The sequence below is a fragment of the Cryptosporidium ryanae genome (assembly GCF_009792415.1).
Source record: "Cryptosporidium ryanae isolate 45019 chromosome Unknown contig_25, whole genome shotgun sequence".
Taxonomy (NCBI): domain Eukaryota; phylum Apicomplexa; class Conoidasida; order Eucoccidiorida; family Cryptosporidiidae; genus Cryptosporidium; species Cryptosporidium ryanae.
The window spans coordinates 148,947-168,728 of record NW_027125541.1 but is presented as its reverse complement, the minus strand read 5'-3'; the positions used below and the strand labels follow the sequence as shown (position 1 = coordinate 168,728).

Below are 19,782 nucleotides of genomic sequence, written 5' to 3'. Positions count from 1 at the left end.
AATAAAAAAAAGAATTATATGTTTCATTCAAAATTGCTCCTTAAAAATAATATTACACACTAAATTTAATCTACTCTATATCGATATTTTAATTAGAATTCACAGAAAATTCACGCCTATTATAATCTCTAAAATTCACATAATCTGTAAATAGAAACGCGCCACGCGCGCTAAAGTACTTTATTGGCTCAATACTCAAGAGTAAATAAGGTCCGTTAGTAGATTTCGAATTAAAAATGAATACGATATAAGATAGACTGAAATTATATTATTAATGAAATAAACATAAAATTATATCTATATTCACATTCAGTGTTATAATCTATATATCCCATTTAATATTAAACAATATTAAACTAGGTATTAACCTCTCACATTTAAAAACATTTTATAAGATTACACAATTCTTTCAAATTCAAGGGCATATCCCAATGAATTACTTATAAGATCAAGATTAGTAGTGTTTCGTTTTACCTCCCTTTCAAAATAGACAACATTATCGATGAGTTTCCATTGTATTTTTGAACTAATATTTTCATCAACAGGAGAAGCCGATTTTTGTGATATTCTATTAATGAATGAAATTAATTCTTCATTGCTTGAAAATTTCATCATATCTTTAAGTTTGTTAATACTAATCCTGTCAAAGCTACACTCAATACACTTTGCTACTTTTTCCCTGCATGTATTGGTTAAATGCTTATAAAATGATTTATAGTATGGGCTTGGTAAATTGTTTTGCAACTGCATAATCTTATTATAATTTCCATCCATTAAGTGATGTTCAATATCCCTAACGCTTGAAATTAAGATATCTTCGCGATCAATAATAGGTATATTCTCCAATGATAAATGAAAATCTCCTATTCTATCATTGCATAGAAGAAATAGTAAGTGTAAACCTCTGATCATATTCTGGTTTTCTGACGTAGGAATTATCTAAATAAACAAAAAGATATATTGGTATACTTATGAAAAACAATTCAAAAAAAAATAGTAAGTTTAAACTCACCTCATAGAAATCAATATATAGCCTTTGTAAATTTAAAAAATCCCTCTCAAATCCGGAATAGTCCTCATTAACAGCACACATTAATACTGACAATTCAAGGACATCTCTGGCAATTATTAATTCTGTAATGTCATACTCTTTAGAATTCAAACTCATACTTGGAAATTCAGTTAACATAATTTTCATTTCTTTAATCAAATTCCCTATATTACTCATATTGCAATTCGGAATCTTCTTAAACTCTGTCTTTGCCTAATAATATTAAAGACAACATTAGTTATTCAACGATTCTCTAATTTAAATCATACCCCACACACTTACCTGTTGCAATAAATCCAGTATTTTATCTGTTTCTACTGATTTTACCATTTTTATTTATTACACCAATAATAAATAAATTCTTCCGAATAATAATGATTGTTCATATATATATATATATACAAACAAGAGAAAATCTATAAATTATAGGACTCCTATAGTCGTATGTATATATTAATTATATTTAAATACAAACAAATCAAATGAAGAAAAAGAGCTGTTGGTTGATTGTTAAATGTTTAAACTGTGAAAAAATTAAATAAATCGCTTGAATAAAATTTTAAATAATTTAGAATAAACTATTCTACAAATAAGAAGCCGCCAGTTATGGCGCCTTTTGTGAGTTTATTTAAAATAAAATGTTTAGAAAAAAATAGTGAAGGATAATAGTAGCAAACAAAAAAGAAACAAAAAATTAGTTTTATAATTAATATTACTCATCTATATACAGCTGAAATAGTGAGTTGTTCTTAGAATTTATCCTTAAAATATCTTTACATATTTAAATCATTTACAAACACAAACAACAATGTCTAAGGATCAGGTACCTTATAAAGATCACCATTCATTCCAGAGAATAACACCATATGGAGTACCAGCTGAAGGCAGTAATTATGGAAGTTTTAATTATAGGAACTTAAGAGGAGCTGAATTAAGAGAAGGTAATAGTGGAACTGGAATAGGATCTGGATATGGCAACGTCTACAATAATAACCACCACTATGGATTTACGCATCATTATAATGGTAGTTCTGGATATCCACAAAATTTTTACTCAAATCAATATGGTAATAGTAATGGTAATTATAATAATTTTAGTTCAGATAATGGAAGACATGGGCAAGAAGCATATTATAGAAAAGACCATCCAGGATTTTTGAATCAACAACCATATGTATATGGATATCAATATAGTGATCAAAAATTTGTTCATGGAGAATATACAGGTGGAGGTCCTATCGGAAGCCAAAGAGTATCCAAATTTTCAAATGGAAGCAATAAATGGGATAGATCTAATAATAATCGAAAATTACAACAAAATAGTAATTCAAATACTTGCAATTACGATAATAACAATGGTTTAGAACTTAATTCAAACGCAAATAATGTTACAAATGCGTCAAATGACATAAAGATCACAGAGTTAACTGAAAAACAAGTTGAAACAGGAGTAAGAGTTTCTTCACAAACTACAAAAAGAGAAACAGGTAATAACTCTTATGTATCAGTATTTCATATTACGGGTGATGGTTCTATTTGGGCGAGAATAGATGTTTTGAATGATAAAAAATTGTGTTATGAATGTCAAAAGGGCAAATGGAGGGACAAAATAACACCACTGTGCAATAATTGTTATAAAAACTTATCCTCTTCTGGACGTGGATCTTCTAGATCATCTAAAAAAGAATGTGTATATTGCAAAATAGAATTTTTACAATATAGAATATTGAAGAAGGCAACAAAAGTTTTTGGAAAGGTAATGTGTATAGAGTGTTGTAGAAATTATTGTAAATACAATACAGATCCAATAAGATGCCATTTTTGTGATTGTTGGTCGGCCTGGTCGAGCAATTTTCTTTGTGATAGATGTACGTCTTCTAGAGAAACATATGGTGAACCTTTACCTTGTGATATGTGCAGAAGGACATGTGCATTTGATAAAGGTGAAGAATCAAAAAAAAAAGTAGACGGGAGGTTATTTTGTTTTCACTGTACTATTAAATATAAAAAACTTAGGTATGAAGAGGTTAAAAAAACCAATTCTATATACTCCAAAGCTGAAAAGTCGCTTACTAAAATAAAGGTAAACGAAAAGAATGGTGATAATGAATTTTCAAAAGATTCAGTGGGAAGCGATAATGATGAAAAAAATGATAATTCTCCAGATACATGTGATAATAATATTGACTGGAAGTTAATAGCAGAAGAGAGAATGGTTTTATATGAAAAAGCAAAAAAACACTTGACTGAAGTTAAATCCAAAGAACTGAGTGAAAAAATAGAAACAGGTTCAATAATATCTGAACTTAAGGAGGCTAATTTTAATTTGGAAAATCAAAATAAACAACTTGAAAAAACAATATTACACTTAAATGCTAAATTAAATGATTGGGAGCTTAGAGTAAATAATATTTGTGAAGAAAAAAATAAACAGATCAAAGAACTTAAGGATGAAAAAAAACGTATATTAGAAGAAATGCAAGATATTATAGAAAGATTAAAAGACGAAAACAAAAAACTAAAGATTGAGATTCAAAATGACTCTTCTTCAAACTAAAATTGTTTTTTATTATATATTTATATTTTGGTTTATGTTGTGCTGGTATTTATTATTATTCTGAGATTTTTTTTGGAGTTATAAAAAATTTGAATCTTTTTTATTTATTATCATTGTTAACCTCCTCAATTCACACAGTTATCCAATTATTAATAAAGAAACGAATTTATTTATTACTCTCATTTAATGCTGTTAAAAATCCTATTTAATTTTAATTAAATATACAACAAAGTTGTCGTTTTCGATACACAGTTTTAAAATTGTTTCACATATTAAATTAAACAGGAAAAATAAAGGTAGTTATATTTGGTTATTTATAAATATTTATATGGTTGTTTGCCTTTTAAATTTGCTCCATGTTATCTCTGTTTATTTCTCCACTGAATTTCGAATTAGAGCTCACACCACTCGAGCGCCAAAAAAATCATACACTAATTAAATTGTCGTTTACTATTTGCCTGTAAATATTTTAAATCTTTATACCTAAAATATTTCAGTGAAAACATGGATTATTAGCTATCATATTCTTCTTCTGATTCTTTTCCCATTTTTGTATTGTCTAACGAACCATGTATAACAATAGTTTAAATAGTAAGTGCTGTTGCAACGATATATATATATTTGAATAGTAATAATAATAATAATAATAATTAGCTGAAATTGTACTATATTGCCCAACAGTATTAATAGTAACAATGTATGTGGAAACTAAAGATTTGCATCTGTTAAATGGATCATTTTTCAGAGTTAATTTTCATGAAATTTCTCATGAAGATCTCAAAAGTATACTAAAAGCGTGTGGGTTAAAATCATCACAAAGTTCATCAATTAATCAACAAATAATGATGCTTGAAAAAATAAGAAAATATCTTCTTAAAGGTGATTTAACTGATTTAAATTATGATACTTCTAATATAAGTGACAATAATGAGACCAACAACTCAAATAAAAATAAAACTAATAACAAAAAAAACAAAATAAAAAATTTGTCAATGAATTATAGAGACATAATAAATGAAGATACAATCACTGCAGATGTTGTTATTAGCTCAATAAAAAGCGATCCAACATTCCTTGAAAGTATAATGATTAATGGAAAAACAACAGTTTCTGAAGTTTTGGAATCCTGTTCCAAATATTTGAATGTACCAAAAAGAATTATTACTTGCCAATCTGTCAATAAAAAGATACACAGTATATTAAATTCTTTAAATGTACCTGTAATAAATGACTAGTGAAATTATAAGAAATATTTATAAACAAAAATAAAGAAGTTAGATTATAAAATTGCAACTGAAGAGATAAATAATTTTCAATCCAACAAATGTTTGTTTTTAATAACTTTTCAATATTTAGAAAATTAAATCACACTAATTCTCAACTAACTTTAGAGGATACTTATTTAAAATGTAGTTAGTTTATTATTCACAAAATTCAATGCTGTTATTCTTATTTAATCTTTATCTTTTTAGTGTGTGTTTAAATTTTCCATTTAAACCTAATTTAATTTCGAATGAAAACAAACATTCTACCACTATTTGTGGCTTAGCAAGACAAACATATAAATTTATCATAACAAAAACTAGATAATTATAATGAAGAATGAAACATTGGCGCCTGGCACAAATTGCATCTTGAGAATAATAAATCTGGGTTAATGTATCATTAGAGTAAATTTTATTTTCAATAAAATAGGATAAACTTTAAAGAATATTGAAGAATGGCTAACGGAGAATCTGCTTTAAACATCAATAAAACGAATGAAAGTATACTTGAAAATGAGGATCCAATAAAAATAAGACTTCGAAAAAGGATTAGAGATATAAAAAACATGAGGGATATAAAAGAATTGGATGATCTAGGGGAAATTTACTATAAAAATGACAATTTAATAAATGAGCCAGAGATTAAGTTTGACATTGATAATTATACAATTAAGGAATATTTAGAGGAAGGTGAAAATTTTTATCCTCTACTTGAATGTTTACTGGAGGAAGAATCTCAAAACACAAGTTTTCCACTATTGCAGTAAGTTTGAGGCATTACATTTTGGTTTTTATATCAATATTATCTAATTTTAAATTTTTTTTTCAAAACAGATTTATTGAAAGATTTAGAAATTTACATAATGAGAAGGTTAGGTCTATGAATTTAGAGCAAATTAATTTGTATTGCAAAGACATGTTAGAGTTTATAGATTCTGAAAAAAACAAAAATTAATTAATACAAGATTTTTTTATTTAATTTTATATAATACAAAACAAGTATATATTATATTATTTAAAGTTTGAAATGAGATTTTCAAGTCTGCATGTAATATTCTCAATATTCTCAATATATTTACAACAATTTTTTCTCTTTTCTACTATTTCTTGATTTTCTAAAAGAAGATTATCAAACATTTCTTCTTTGTATAATTTTGTTATTAATTCTCTTTGAATTTTGTCTTTAACTGCGTTTACCATGAAATACATGATAGTCTTTGGTACTGAATCTGCAATATTCTTTTTAACAATGTTGAAATAGGAAACAATGAAAAACTTAATTACTTCAGACTCAACTCTTTCTCTTTCGGTCGGACCATCTGAAGTTGTAATTATATCCGGAACTGTAGGAAGTGATAAGTTGACATTACAATCAATTGCATTATTTTTTAGAATTATATTATCTTTAATAATACCAATATTAACATCATGACACTTAACGCTATTAGGTACAGTTTTTAATGAAATATTTATTGGGTTAATTATGTTCTTATTTTCACCTTGTAAATTAAAATTCTCATTAACTCCACCTCCACTAGAATTTTTAAATGCTCTTGTTATTGTATCAAATAAACCACTTCTTAAATAATTCTTATTGTTTTCCATTCCAATAATTTTATCATTTGAGCAGTATTCAAAACTTTCAGTTTTACTATTTGAAGCAGATTGAATTTCATTTTCCTTATGTTCAATTACATTTGAAACATATTGACTTTTGGATATATAATTACCAGTTAAATGACATGAATTATTACTTATATTGTTATTATCACCATTTGTATTTGTTGACTTAATCATCATTTTTTCATTCTTTGCCTTAAAGAAGTCGTTTAATAATATTTTATTATCAACTTTTTTATTTAAAAGCCTTTGATTATCACTATTTTCCAAACTATCCTCTTGATTTTCAAACATTTCTTGATTACTATTGGATATCTTATTGTTAAATGATTTGTTATTCCTAAAACTTTTAGGTGTAATAACATCATTCTCAAATATATTTGTTAAAGAAGAAGCTCCACCGATAAAATCAGGATGATTTGTATTAATATAAGATAATTCAATGTTAATGAGATCTATAATTGCCTTTTTTGTTGGACCTAAAGATTCTTGTAATACATTATCTATAACTTTAATTATATTATTTTTCAAGTTTTCGTATCTAATTAATTCTGGTAATGTACATTGATATAAAAGTGTTTTAAGTTCATTATAAACTTGTTCAACACAACTCAAGGAAGGTTTTAATAATTTTTTTATCTGTATTCTTGAAAGTATTTCAAATGCACCTTCAGAGACAAATAAAGATGATCTTGTTCCTGTTGAATTTTTTATTGCTGTTATTATCTCATCATCTGTCAAACCATCCAAAGGGTTAAATTTAAATAAAGTATTTCCAAACCAACTATGAAACACATAATTAATTCTAGCTCCACCAGACAATCTCATTATACCTGATTTATAGGAAGCCTTTCCTTCTATCATATCCTGGAATTTTCTTGAAAATTTAGAAAAACAATCAAGTATCAGCGCTCCTTTATTCATTGCATCATTATTATTGCTATCTAATTTTAGCATACACATTGCATTTATTTCGTCTATTATTTCAATGATTCATAATGAGATTTAAATAAAAAAAGTTCATAAATTTAAGAATTATTTTGATTTAATATTAAAAAATTAATTGAAACAAAGATAAATATTAATTATTAAGTTTAACTTACCGTAGTTATCAAAAATAAAAGGAGAAAAATCACCGTAACTTGTCAGTTCCTCTTTCTTAAATTCAATTATTTCTTTTGCTTGATTTCTAATATGAGGTAGCAACATAGTTATATGATCAAGTAATTCTTTTTGAAGTATTTTCATAAGATTATATGTGCCACATTTATTTATTACAGACTTTAAATTAATGTTATTTTCAAAAAAACTCTTTTCTTCATTTAAAGATGCTCTCAATGATTTTATTTCACTGTTTCTTTGTTTTAAATCCCTACACATTACTGCAATATGACCTTTTGATAATGGATATAATTTATTATCCAATATTTGAACTATACTTGTATAGTTTTCCACTGTATCTAATTTACTTAAAACACCTATAGTTCTTTTACCTTCAGGATCAACCTCCCTCGCTATTTTTAAACTATCTGAATTTGCTATATCTGTATTTGCAGCTGTAATTGCTAAAATTAAACAACTTGGTCTCTTTATATATGATAAGACTATCTTTCTTATTTGTAAATCAATATCTGACGGCTGATCTTCTACAGGTACTTTTGTTAATCCTGGAAGATCAACCAATGTTAAATTTATTGTTCTCTTTGAATGTACTCTTAGTAAAATAGGATTATCCGATACCTTTTTGTTATCACCCACAAGTCTATTAGTTTCTATTTGTATTTCTTCTCTTACTTTCTCAAAGTCTGTAAATTTTATTCCCTTTTTGTGACCAAACTCGGCGTAGTCTTCTTTGTTATTATCATATATTTGTTGCAATTGAAGTATAAGTGGTCTCCTTGTTACTATTCCATGTCCTCTAGGTAATATGCGACGGCCTATTTAATTTAATAAATATAAATAAAAAAATTTAATAACAAATAGAAATAATATTCAATATTCAAAGTTATACTCATAATACTTACCTATTATGTAATCTAAAAGAGATGATTTTCCAACTGATTGAGACCCAACAACTGCTATCTCTGGAAGGTCTACAGGAATATCACCTGCTTTTTTTGGATAAGAACCTTCTCTCATTGTACACAATATTTCCTGCAGTTCATTCACTATTGGGATTAGCGAATCCATATTTATATATTTTTGACGAAATCCATTAAAAGACTATTTTTCTTATGTATTACTATTTATACTATAACTTAACACCTTTTTTTATTTGAAAAATACAACTAAAAAACTAAAATTTACAATTGATTATTATTTATTTTATTAAATGCTTTATTTTTTTATAAGTCAGAATAATAATAGTATTTATTGTTATTGAAATTTAATTGAAGAAAATGAGAAACGGCTGTTTATTTTAAAATAACTTCTAATATAAATTTACACACAATATTAATACTCAACTTATACTTGTCAACACATATTACTACTTTTCAGATATATCCAACATAAATTATCATTTAAAATAATATTTAGAGAAGAATAATTAAAAAAAAAAAAAAAAAAAGTTAATTTTATTCCACAGTCTAATTGGACAAAATGTAAAGTTATACAATTTAAGTACTTTACCGCCAAACACTGTGTTCCCCACAACTTAATATTTTAATAATTATTATTAAGGTTAAATATATTAAATTAGAAATTAAAGTAAAAAAAGAATGCAATCATAAACCAATTTAAAATAGATTAATCATATTACTGTTTATTAACATTAATTTCTCCAAACACTTGTCTTTTCCTTGTACAAATCACCTTATAACTTTGACACTTGTAAATCGCATATCAGCATAGCTATTGACTGTCTAGAACAAAAAAACAAACCGGAATCATTTATTTCACATATAACTTAAAAATTCTTCATGAAAGTAACTGCCTCTCGCTCCTAAATTTAATCTATAATTTCCATACTGTGAGACACGTAGTGATGGATTACTACTTTGAAATTCAACCCTGAATATTTAAACTAAGACTCATCTTCTGAAAGTAAGAAAAAAAATTAAAAGAATTAAGAGATAAGAAAATATATTTCTGTTTTAAAAGCTAAAATAATAAATATTATATTATTAAGAGACATTCTTCTCAAGATTCCTTGAGAGCCAATCTAAACCTTCATATAAGCCGTCTCCAGCAGTAGCACAAGTGGACTGAATAAACCAACTTCTATGTCTTAAGGAACTTAATTGAAGTTTTTCCGTAACCTCCGTAACACTCATTGCATTTGGAAGATCTTGTTTATTAGCCAGGACTAATAACGTTGCATCCCTCAATTCATCTTCATTTAACATTCTCATTAATTCATCTCTAGAATCGTTGATACGTTCTCTATCGTTGCTATCAATTACAAATATGATGCCATCTGTATTCGTATAATAATGCCTCCATAAAGGTCTTATTTTGTCTTGACCACCAACATCCCAAACAGTAAATGATATATTTTTATACTCTACTGTTTCTACATTAAATCCTATAGTTGGAATTGTAGTAACGACTTCGCCCAATTTAAGTTTATATAATATCGTCGTTTTTCCTGCCGCATCCAAACCAACCATAAGGATTCTCATCTCCCTTTTCCCAAAAAGTCTGTTCCATATTCTAGAAAGTGCTAATCCCATATTTCCTAATTATATATCTACTATGTTACTCAACCTAGGTATGTATAAACATACATATATATATATATATATATATAGGTATAAATACCTATATATTGCTATTTATTTCTATTGCTAATAAACTTAAGAACGAGTTTATACTAATATTGATAAATGTAGAGTATTTACAGTTAAATTGGAATATTATTACTGATTAGAGTTCTGAAACTAATATTTCTATTTTCACTTTAAATTAATATGTTCACCCCTCTATTGAGACCAGTTTACATAAAACCAATTTACTTATTATACGTATGAAAACTTTTATATAAAAATAAAAACAGTGTAATATATTTTTTATTATTGTTAATTATATTACTATAAATCGAACACAGCTTTGCCGGTCATAGAAGGCGCCTAATTTTTTCTATTAATCAATATGGATTGTTTTGCACATAAATAAATTCTTGAATATAGTGGCTATTACTGAAGTTATTTGGTTTACAGTTATTAGAACACGTATATATAGCTAATATACCGAAATTAACTGCATTATTCTGAATCTTCCCCAACACTATTGTCTCAGGTTGCACTTGGAACTCAAATACGCGTTCTCCATTGCAATTTTGGCATTTAGGTGGCAATCCAGACAATTTATATCTCTCAGAAATCCACAATGGATTTCCATTGTAGCAATATCTAACTACGTGTCCTTTGTACTTAAGTGACATTGACAAAAACTTATCGAATTCCGCATCTTTATTTTCACTAGAGACTGCCGATATTTCTTTAAAAGCCTTCATTTCCGAGTCATCCAACACATTATCTAAAATAAGTTATTTATACTGTATATATGTGAATCTTACATATTAAATCAAACTTACCTATATCTTCTCTTAATTTTTTTTCGTAGTTTTTTAAAAGACTGTATTCTTTAGAGCTTGGATTTATATTGCCAGTATCTATCTTTTCGAATTGACTGCTTTCATCTTTATGTCTCTCATTGTAACTGAGTTCACTACTTATTTTCGCAGACTCATTTTTTTCAAATGATTTTTTGTTAGGACTCTCAATATCAATATTATTTTCGCTTTCTAAACCAATACATTTGTCAACATTAATCTCTTGTTTTTGTTCGTTTTCACCGTCATCTTCATCCTCTTGATCGTAGTCATCTTCTTTTTCTTCATCAGTTGAACATATATCAATCTCAAGATTGTATTCAGGGAAAACTAATTCGTTTTCATTAGAATTAATATGCTTACAACTCTCATGACAATGAGTATTTTCTTGCGTTAACGGCATTCCACATATATCGCATAAAACAGTCAACAATATTTTGTGATTAGAATCGTTTAAATTAAGTTCAAGCTCCCTTAATCTCTCATCAAAAAATTTGTTTGTCAAATTCATTTCTACTGGATTAAAATCATAATAATCATTTTTCCTTGGTAATTGACATCTATAAACTTGTGCACTTTGACTACAATTTATGCAAATAAAGACAAATAAAGTTCTATGGAATAGATCATCTCTATCATCAAGAGGCGCATATATTTGTAAAAGAAACCTCAGTCTAAAACCACAACTGCTGCATTGCAAATCATTTTGTGAAGGAAGATACTTAGGATCCAACCAAGCTGGTTTACCTCCGAATTTTGATGGAAAAAATGTTGAAGTTAACAATATTTTATTTTTTGGATCCTCAAGGTATCCGAGTAATACATCATTGGGCATTTGAATAAAATTCACAAGTTAATACAATTGATTTGCTATTTTATCTTCTTATTATATACTTTTAAAGTCATCATGAAACATAATTATTTTTATTTAGCGCTTATTTCATGTCATTTTATGTCATCTTTACAATATTCGGCAGTGTTCAGTTAACCGAAGGCGGGCGTGTTATTTCTGACAATAAGTGGAAACAGGTACCGAGTCTGTTAAATTTTAGAAATTAAAACGCTGAAATTATAATTATTTATGAAAATAAAGGATGTTTGATAATGCGGTGGAGGTATATTCCCTACCTCAACTACAGGATAGGATAAAGAGGGATCCTGGTGCATATTTATCTGACTTTGAATTACAACTACAGCATTTTTATTCAACACTAGATATTTTTAGACTAAACACTCAAAATATACCAAAAGATATATTTCAATTGATGATTTTTATAGCTCAGACATCTCCATATTACTCAAGATATGGAGTATGCAACAATTTCATAGAGAAGTTGGTCTATGAATTAAAGAACAATGCAACAATAATGACATCTGAAATGCGAGTTACAATGGTTACATCATTGACATTATTATCGAATCAGAAGATTATAGATATAATATATCTGCTTCCTTTGTGGTTTGATTTGATGAGATTGCCTGACAAAAACCTAAGATCAAAAATTTTGAAGCATATTGTTACAAGTATAGTAGATGCAAATAGAAAAAAAAAGTCTAACTCGAGAAAAAAATTTAAATCGTCACTTAAAAGTAAACAGTTGAGTACTTCATTTCCAACATCACTTTCCAATAATTATAGTCTATTAAACTCCGGTAGCAAAAAAAATAATTCAAATAAACCTCTGAGTGAATTTGAATTAAGAAAATATAATATATCTGCTGGGTATGATTTAAAAAAGTTTAATACGACAATAATTTCATTTTTGAGGGAGAGAATAAATGACAGCAAAGATAACATTAGGGCTCTGACTATATTTATTGAGGTTTATAGACAAAACATATGGAATAACGCTCAAACAGTAAATATAATAGCAAGTTGCTGTACTAAACAAAATACGTCAAAAGCAGTATCTATATCGGTGAATTTTTTGCTTGGTAAAAGATGGGACATGGAAGATATAGAAAACTCTATGAGTGATGATGAAGAGAAAAAAGAACTTGAAAATGAGGCTAAGAGAGCAATGAAATCAGCACTGTTAGGAATAAGTATAAATAGTCGCAAAAAAAAATTAGAAAAAGCAAGAAGAATATTAAAAAAAATAGAAAAGAAGGATTCAAAAAAAAGCGAAAGCAATGCTATGATTAAAAGTAATCAATGTATTGATTTAATAAATGATCCTCAAGAATTTGCAGAAGAACTATTTCAAAGAGTAACACGTCATGTTGATCCATTCGAGATTCGTCAACTGATAATTGGTTTAATATCGAGGTTAATAGAGCGTCATAAACTAATATTGGTAAATTATTACTCATTTTTAGGACGTTACTTGTCTCCAAATAACAAAAATGTAACGAACATATTAGCATATTTGGCTCAGGCGTGTCATGACCTTGTACCACCACAAGAACTTTCACCTATAATTAAAATATTGATGGATAATTTTGTGAATGAGTGCAATAGACCGGAACTAATTGTTATAGGTTTAAACACGATTAGAGAGATATGTTACAGAATTCCTACAGTGTTAGATCAAGATAAGTTAATGGACTTATCTAATTTTAGGAATATTAATAACAAAGGTGTGTCAATAGCAGCAAAAAGTTTGATTAACTTATACAGAGATATAATGCCAAACTTATTACATCGTTCTTTGTTGAATAAAGAATCCGCGTTGAATATTAGAGATGGAAATTACAATGAGAATTCAGCTATTTATGGTTATAAAAAAATCGAAAATACAGTATCAGGTACGGATTTACTGATGAAATATAATAAATTAAAATCAGAGAAAGACAAAAATTTCAATAAATTAGATAAAACAGAAAATAAAAATGAAGAAGAGTACTACTTTAAAGATGGTGAATTTGATGAATATAAAACAGAATCAGAGGATGAACAGGAGGTCAATCAAGTTGAATTTGATTCAGAGAATTTTGAGGAAATAGATGAAGATGAATCAGAGTATGAAGAAGGAAGTGATAATGAAAATACAGAATTCACTTTAAATAGTGGTGATACAAATAATAACATAGCACTAGACAAAATACTTGATCAAGACGAGTTCAAATTGATTAAGAAACTCAGAACAAGACTAGAGGCAACAAAGGCTCTTGGTATAAAGAGTGATGCTAAACAAGATTTATCTTTAAATGAAAATTCCATTTCCGATATTGAAAATGAAATTAATGAGTACGAGGATGACGATAGAGAGGAGTTAGATGAAGATGAAGAGAATGAGGAAGATGGATCTGAATTGGACGATTTGTGTAGGGATATAAAAAAGGAAATAACACAAAATTTCTATAGGAAAAGAAAAAATAAACAGCAGAGAATTCAATCAATTATGAAAGGAAGAGAAAATAGAGAGACTTTCAAAGAAAAAAGAATAAAAGGTAAGTTAACATTCATGTTAATATTAATCTTGATATTGAAAAAAATAAGTAGTATTATAAATATGTGGTCAGAGATTCTATATAAATGGCATGCAAAGCCGGCTGATAACTACAGAATAATTAGTTATTGGTGACTATGTAAAAGGTTGTTGAGTCTAATGCCAAATTGTTTAATTTAATAAGCTTGAAAATTCTGATAGGATTGAATAATACTTTAATTCAATTCATTTTAATTTTCAAGTACAAAAAACTTATTATTTAATAACTGTATTACTATTTATTTTTTCGAGTCAATATCAATTTCTTATAATATAATTTATTCATTAACTCGGTTTATTTTATTTTAGAATCAATGAGTAAAAAGCAAAGTATACCAAATAGTGTTCAATCTAGGAATAAGCCAATAATGATGATATTAAAGAAAAGAGGAATAGACAAAAGGAATGAAACAGCAAATATGAAAATGAAGAAATTAAAGACACATATTAAAAACTTGAAAAAGGACACTGGAGGAAAGAAAAGATTTAGAAAAATATAAAAAAACAAATATTATTATATTAAACAGTTTGATAAATTATTATTATTTTTTACATATATTTGAATAGATGTTTTTATTTGTTTCTATAAACTTTAGGCAGTAAATTTAAGTTATTTTTAATTATAACTGAAGATTTTTCCGGTACATAATTGTGCCTAGTGTGCAGTATATTTAAATATTGAATGTATTTCATATTGTATTTATTATATATACGACCTAAACCGAGAAGTTTATATCTAGGTTTAATGCATGTTAAAATCGAATCATATATTGCACACTTAATTAATGCCTTCCACAAATAATTGTTTTCGAAATTTCTTTTGTAGATATAAATATTACGACTTAAACCTGTAAATATCCATTCTATCATCCTAGTTAAAAAACTGGAATTAATAAATCCTTCGTGAATCTTTTTTATCCTTTTCATTGTAGATATTAGCTTTAAAATTCCGATGTAAACAATCAGAACAACATTGGAGTATATCTAAAGTTTATTAAAAAAAAGTAATAGGTTAGTTTTTTTTAAAATTTTTCAATATTTAATAATTCAATTTAAAGTTAAACTTACCGTACTAATTGAGTTTATCTTCGAGTCAAATAAAAGCCTATTTTTAATCCTTAAGTCAAAATATGAATGAACCTTTATTCCAAGAATAGACCACATGTAGTTATTCTTGCCAAAATAACTATTTGATAATTGAATTTTGTGTTGTTTTTGATTTATATTGCAATTAAAATAATGATCATTCATTGTGAGAGTAATTGTATCCATAATTGTATTAAATTCAACATTTTTCCATGGCAAAATTCCAAAATTAATATTAAATAAATGACTACAAAAAGTAATCCCTAACCAATTCACCTTTTCTCTATAAAATTTATTAGCTAATAATACTTTTTCATTGTCTTTTTTACTAAAATCTTTATTAGTGTAAAAATCATCCTCTTCATCAATAATTCTTATATTATCTCCATCAACATACCATTTAAAATTTGAATTTATTTTTTCTCTACTTATGTTATTTCCCCATAACTTTTTTATATATAAATAATTTAGAAAATTCCTTGCTGATTCTAAGTCAATAGTTAAGAACAAAAAATCATCAACCCATCTTAAAAGAAGATTATTGTCATTCATTATAATATTATCTTTATCATTAAAACCTTGTATATTGCTAATATTTAAATTATAGTTTCTAACATTATCATTAATACTACATATATTTTCTTTATCTGTATCTTTCATAAATTCATTTTCTATACTATTGATAATCTCTAAATTAGATCTCTCAATTTTTCTTTTTTTAACAGAAATAAGTGAATCATCTTTTTCAAGCAATAAACTGTCAATATTTTTATTTGAAAAAGATGAATCACTGTTATTTAAAAGTAGCTTCCTTATATTTGAATCATTATCTAGAAATCCGTAATATAAACAACAAAGAATATATGAAATAACAGATCCCTGTGGTATTCCGTTTTCTTGTTTAATAATATTACAATATAACTTTTTGTTAATTTTAATATTATTTTTAAATTCAATTTTTTTCAGTTTATTTATTCTGTTTTTTTTAAATATCTTATCAGTTGTTCTCATTCTAATATAGTTATTTTCTAAATATAACTTAACAAGTTTTTTAGCTTCTTCCCATATTACTGTTCTTTTTGAATTCAAACTTGTAAATAAATCTACGTTCTTGTTTCCCATCATACTTATTTCAGATCTATGATTAGATATATTTTCTAACTCTTTTAAAATAACATCGTTTGAGAATTCCTCCTCCGTTTTATTTTTCCTTTCTGACTCGCCTTTATTTATGAAATTAAGAATTGGAAGTATATTTAATTTTCCTTTTGAAATAACAATATTACTTCTATTCTTTTCATCTATGTAACGAACTTTAAACAATTTATTAAATGGTGGAGTCAATGTAGTTTTTCTTAACATTCGATTGTATGAGGTCAACATTATTATCTTTTCGGGAAGTTTAATTTTTTCTAGTAAATCTAGTATCACCCTTTTCTCTATATTCTCATAACAATTATCCATATCTGCTTTGATAATATATACCTTATTTAATTTATATTTATTTAAAAAATGTAACCTTGCTTTTTTAATATCATTATCCTTAATGAATCTCACATATTCTCTCATTCTTTGAAATATTGTTTTCTTTAACATGTAAAACCACCATTTTTTTATGCATTTGTAAATGTCAACATATCTAACTATTGATGTACCCAAATAGTTTCCACCTGAGGCGTTAATAAGTTTATTGTTAATATCACTTAAAAGAAAAGATCTTAATATTTTTGACAAGTAAAATAGTAAATTGTTTGTGGATGGACGCTTCAAGTCAATTACCTTACCACTAGAAGGTTTAGTTTTGAGGTTAACATTACAATTATTATTGTTATCTCCACACGAGAAACCACAAAATAAATTAGAATTAAAATTTATAGTATTTGATTGAATAGGTGAATTGCCATTTAAAAGCCATGTTAAACTACATAAACACTTTCCATTGTATGTTAAATTTTTGTATTCATGGTTTTCCATATACTTGTTATATATAATTTTTCCTGATCCAATTTTAGATAAATTTAATAAAGGCCTAACTCCTTTTGACTTAGGTAGCCACCTTATTTTAGGTATATTATCAATGAAATCAATAATATCTTCATTATAATCGTGACTAATATAATTTTTATCACTGTTATTATTTAATTTGGAATCCCTCAATATACAACACAAATAGTTTTTTTCTGCTTGTCTCACGATTTTAATCCAAATAGGATATCTAAAATAACGTATTCTATTACTTCCTTCACTATCCGTAATATAGAAATGACGTCTTAAAATAGGATTTACTAGATGTACTATAATAAAATAAAAATTCCTAGCAATATAATTTCTACTTAACATCAAATGAGACTTCCTTCGTTTTCTATTTACATTATTATTATTTCTGTTCTTTTTATTTTTGTATTCGTTTTCACACATTATACTGTTTACCCAACTTGATATTTTAATTCCATTCATTATATGTCTGATTTTATAGTTCTCTCTTGAATGAAGATTAATTAATATTGGAATTTTCTTATTTAAGAATTTTTTTAAATTAAAACTTGAACCAAATATGTTTTTAGGTAGTGCCATAGTAAGTATTAATCTTACATATTTAACAACGTTTTTTACTTTTGTCTCAAATAAATATAAAGGCATTTTATTTAAATTAACAAGTTCATCGTTATTAATTTTACATAGTGGACATAATTTAGATAAAATAGAAATAAAATCTATTTTTCTTATATTTATAAGTAATTTCTCGTATTGTATTAGAAATTCTGATGCTAATTTGCACCTTACTCTTGAGTATTTGTTCATATTGTAACTACCCAAAATATTTAACATACTATTCTTATCATGATCTTTAAATAAGTATTCAGAATGAAAGATAAATCTCAAGAGTGTTCTGGATCCAAGCCTAGTTGGGGGTAACAATCTCAGTATTGATGTGCATGGTAAACCACCTCTTCTAGAAAAATGATCACAGTATAGTATGTTTGAATGAATTGGAATATCTATTCTATATAAGTTTGATATTTTTAACTCATTAGTATTATTGTTTGAAAAATACTTTGATTTTTTATTACTTGTTTCTGTTTTTAATGCAACATTTAATTTATCCAAATAGTCATTTGTAATCATTCTTCCGGATTGTTGTATAAATCCATTAGATTTATCACTCAATCTTTTAAATATTGTACATGAGATGAAAAGTACAGTCATTTCAATTGGACCTATAATATTTAATAGTTTTTCCCAGTTTTCAATATTTTGTAGTCTGCTTAAGCCTGTTGATGAAATGTTGTAATTGCAAATGTGATTGTCTTCAATAGTATTAAATATTTCATAGTTAAAATCAAAGCCCATATCATTTTTATTAAGTGAAAGTGAATGATTAGTCGACCTTATAAGTAAAGATCGTTTTATTTTTGGAAAATAGTTGCACATTATTAATTCATATTTATTTTCAATATTATTTTCTAATACATTTGTTACATTAATATCAATATTTGAAATTTCTTTCAAATTCTTTCTGCTTAACATATTAAAACGTTTTCCTATACACAAACAATGATTTTTATATGAATTACTATAATTAAATACTATTATTGAAGACAAAGTTAATATTCTATGCATATTTATTGATTTATCTTTTATTAATAAATCTTTGTTTACATTTAACATATTTATGTCGTTTCTTAAAAGTTTTAAAACAAGTAATAATTCATCAGAGATTAATGGGTCCTCAAAAATCAATATTGTGTTTAAAAATTCATTAAGCTTATTTTTATCATTATCTATTATTTCATTATTCCTTGTTATATTTAAATTTGACTCAAGAGCGATTCCTTTGATTTTTAAATACTCTTTAAGGGTATATACACTACAGTTCAGTATTGAGCCAAGAGGTGCACTTATCAAATTCATTTTCTCATTTTTAAAATAAAAGTGTATATTTAAACTTAGTTTTTTAATTATCGTCTCTCACATATACCGGTACTTTTCCATGCTTAATTCAAATAGTTATAGTAACAAATATTTACCGCCACATGTTTGATTTGTAACATGAGCTTTTTTCTTTAGTAACTCTATTGCTAAATTACAAAAAAATGGAATCTAAATAAAATATAAGAAGCAAATAAACTTGTTAAAACACGCACACTCAATTTATATCTCATATATATATATATAGTTTTTTGAATTAATTTATTATTTTAAAATCAATCTGTGTT

General features: G+C 26.2%; 9 protein-coding genes across 9 annotated transcripts; 4 read left to right on the top strand and 5 right to left on the bottom strand.

Moving 5' to 3' along the window:
- Window positions 1-396: 396 nt before the first annotated feature.
- FG386_001545 (proteasome regulatory subunit Rpn12 family) lies at window positions 397-1,381 on the bottom strand (the record flags this gene model as incomplete). Its single annotated transcript, XM_067340938.1, has 3 exons — window positions 397-939; window positions 1,013-1,264; window positions 1,334-1,381. 3 exons carry the CDS (start codon window positions 1,379-1,381, stop codon window positions 397-399), a joined length of 843 nt encoding a protein of 280 aa, XP_067197286.1.
- A 478-nt stretch (window positions 1,382-1,859) lies between these two features.
- FG386_001544 (uncharacterized protein) lies at window positions 1,860-3,608 on the top strand (the record flags this gene model as incomplete). Its single annotated transcript, XM_067340937.1, has 1 exon — window positions 1,860-3,608. The coding sequence occupies one exon, from the start codon at window positions 1,860-1,862 to the stop codon at window positions 3,606-3,608; it is 1,749 nt and encodes a 582-aa protein (XP_067197285.1).
- Window positions 3,609-4,303: 695 nt separating this feature from the next.
- FG386_001543 (uncharacterized protein) lies at window positions 4,304-4,843 on the top strand (the record flags this gene model as incomplete). The annotated part of the gene is made up of 1 exon (XM_067340936.1): window positions 4,304-4,843. The coding sequence occupies one exon, from the start codon at window positions 4,304-4,306 to the stop codon at window positions 4,841-4,843; it is 540 nt and encodes a 179-aa protein (XP_067197284.1).
- Window positions 4,844-5,328: 485 nt separating this feature from the next.
- On the top strand, window positions 5,329-5,640 carry FG386_001542 (uncharacterized protein; the record flags this gene model as incomplete). The annotated part of the gene is made up of 1 exon (XM_067340935.1): window positions 5,329-5,640. The coding sequence occupies one exon, from the start codon at window positions 5,329-5,331 to the stop codon at window positions 5,638-5,640; it is 312 nt and encodes a 103-aa protein (XP_067197283.1).
- Window positions 5,641-5,884: 244 nt separating this feature from the next.
- On the bottom strand, window positions 5,885-8,683 carry FG386_001541 (uncharacterized protein; the record flags this gene model as incomplete). Its single annotated transcript, XM_067340934.1, has 3 exons — window positions 5,885-7,470; window positions 7,597-8,430; window positions 8,518-8,683. The coding sequence occupies 3 exons, from the start codon at window positions 8,681-8,683 to the stop codon at window positions 5,885-5,887; spliced, it is 2,586 nt and encodes an 861-aa protein (XP_067197282.1).
- A 935-nt stretch (window positions 8,684-9,618) lies between these two features.
- On the bottom strand, window positions 9,619-10,167 carry FG386_001540 (uncharacterized protein; the record flags this gene model as incomplete). Its single annotated transcript, XM_067340933.1, has 1 exon — window positions 9,619-10,167. The coding sequence occupies one exon, from the start codon at window positions 10,165-10,167 to the stop codon at window positions 9,619-9,621; it is 549 nt and encodes a 182-aa protein (XP_067197281.1).
- A 413-nt stretch (window positions 10,168-10,580) lies between these two features.
- FG386_001539 (uncharacterized protein) lies at window positions 10,581-11,883 on the bottom strand (the record flags this gene model as incomplete). The annotated part of the gene is made up of 2 exons (XM_067340932.1): window positions 10,581-10,972; window positions 11,031-11,883. 2 exons carry the CDS (start codon window positions 11,881-11,883, stop codon window positions 10,581-10,583), a joined length of 1,245 nt encoding a protein of 414 aa, XP_067197280.1.
- A 259-nt stretch (window positions 11,884-12,142) lies between these two features.
- FG386_001538 (uncharacterized protein) lies at window positions 12,143-14,575 on the top strand (the record flags this gene model as incomplete). Its single annotated transcript, XM_067340931.1, has 1 exon — window positions 12,143-14,575. One exon carries the CDS (start codon window positions 12,143-12,145, stop codon window positions 14,573-14,575), a length of 2,433 nt encoding a protein of 810 aa, XP_067197279.1.
- A 951-nt stretch (window positions 14,576-15,526) lies between these two features.
- FG386_001537 (telomerase reverse transcriptase) lies at window positions 15,527-19,477 on the bottom strand (the record flags this gene model as incomplete). Its single annotated transcript, XM_067340930.1, has 1 exon — window positions 15,527-19,477. One exon carries the CDS (start codon window positions 19,475-19,477, stop codon window positions 15,527-15,529), a length of 3,951 nt encoding a protein of 1,316 aa, XP_067197278.1.
- Window positions 19,478-19,782: the final 305 nt, after the last annotated feature.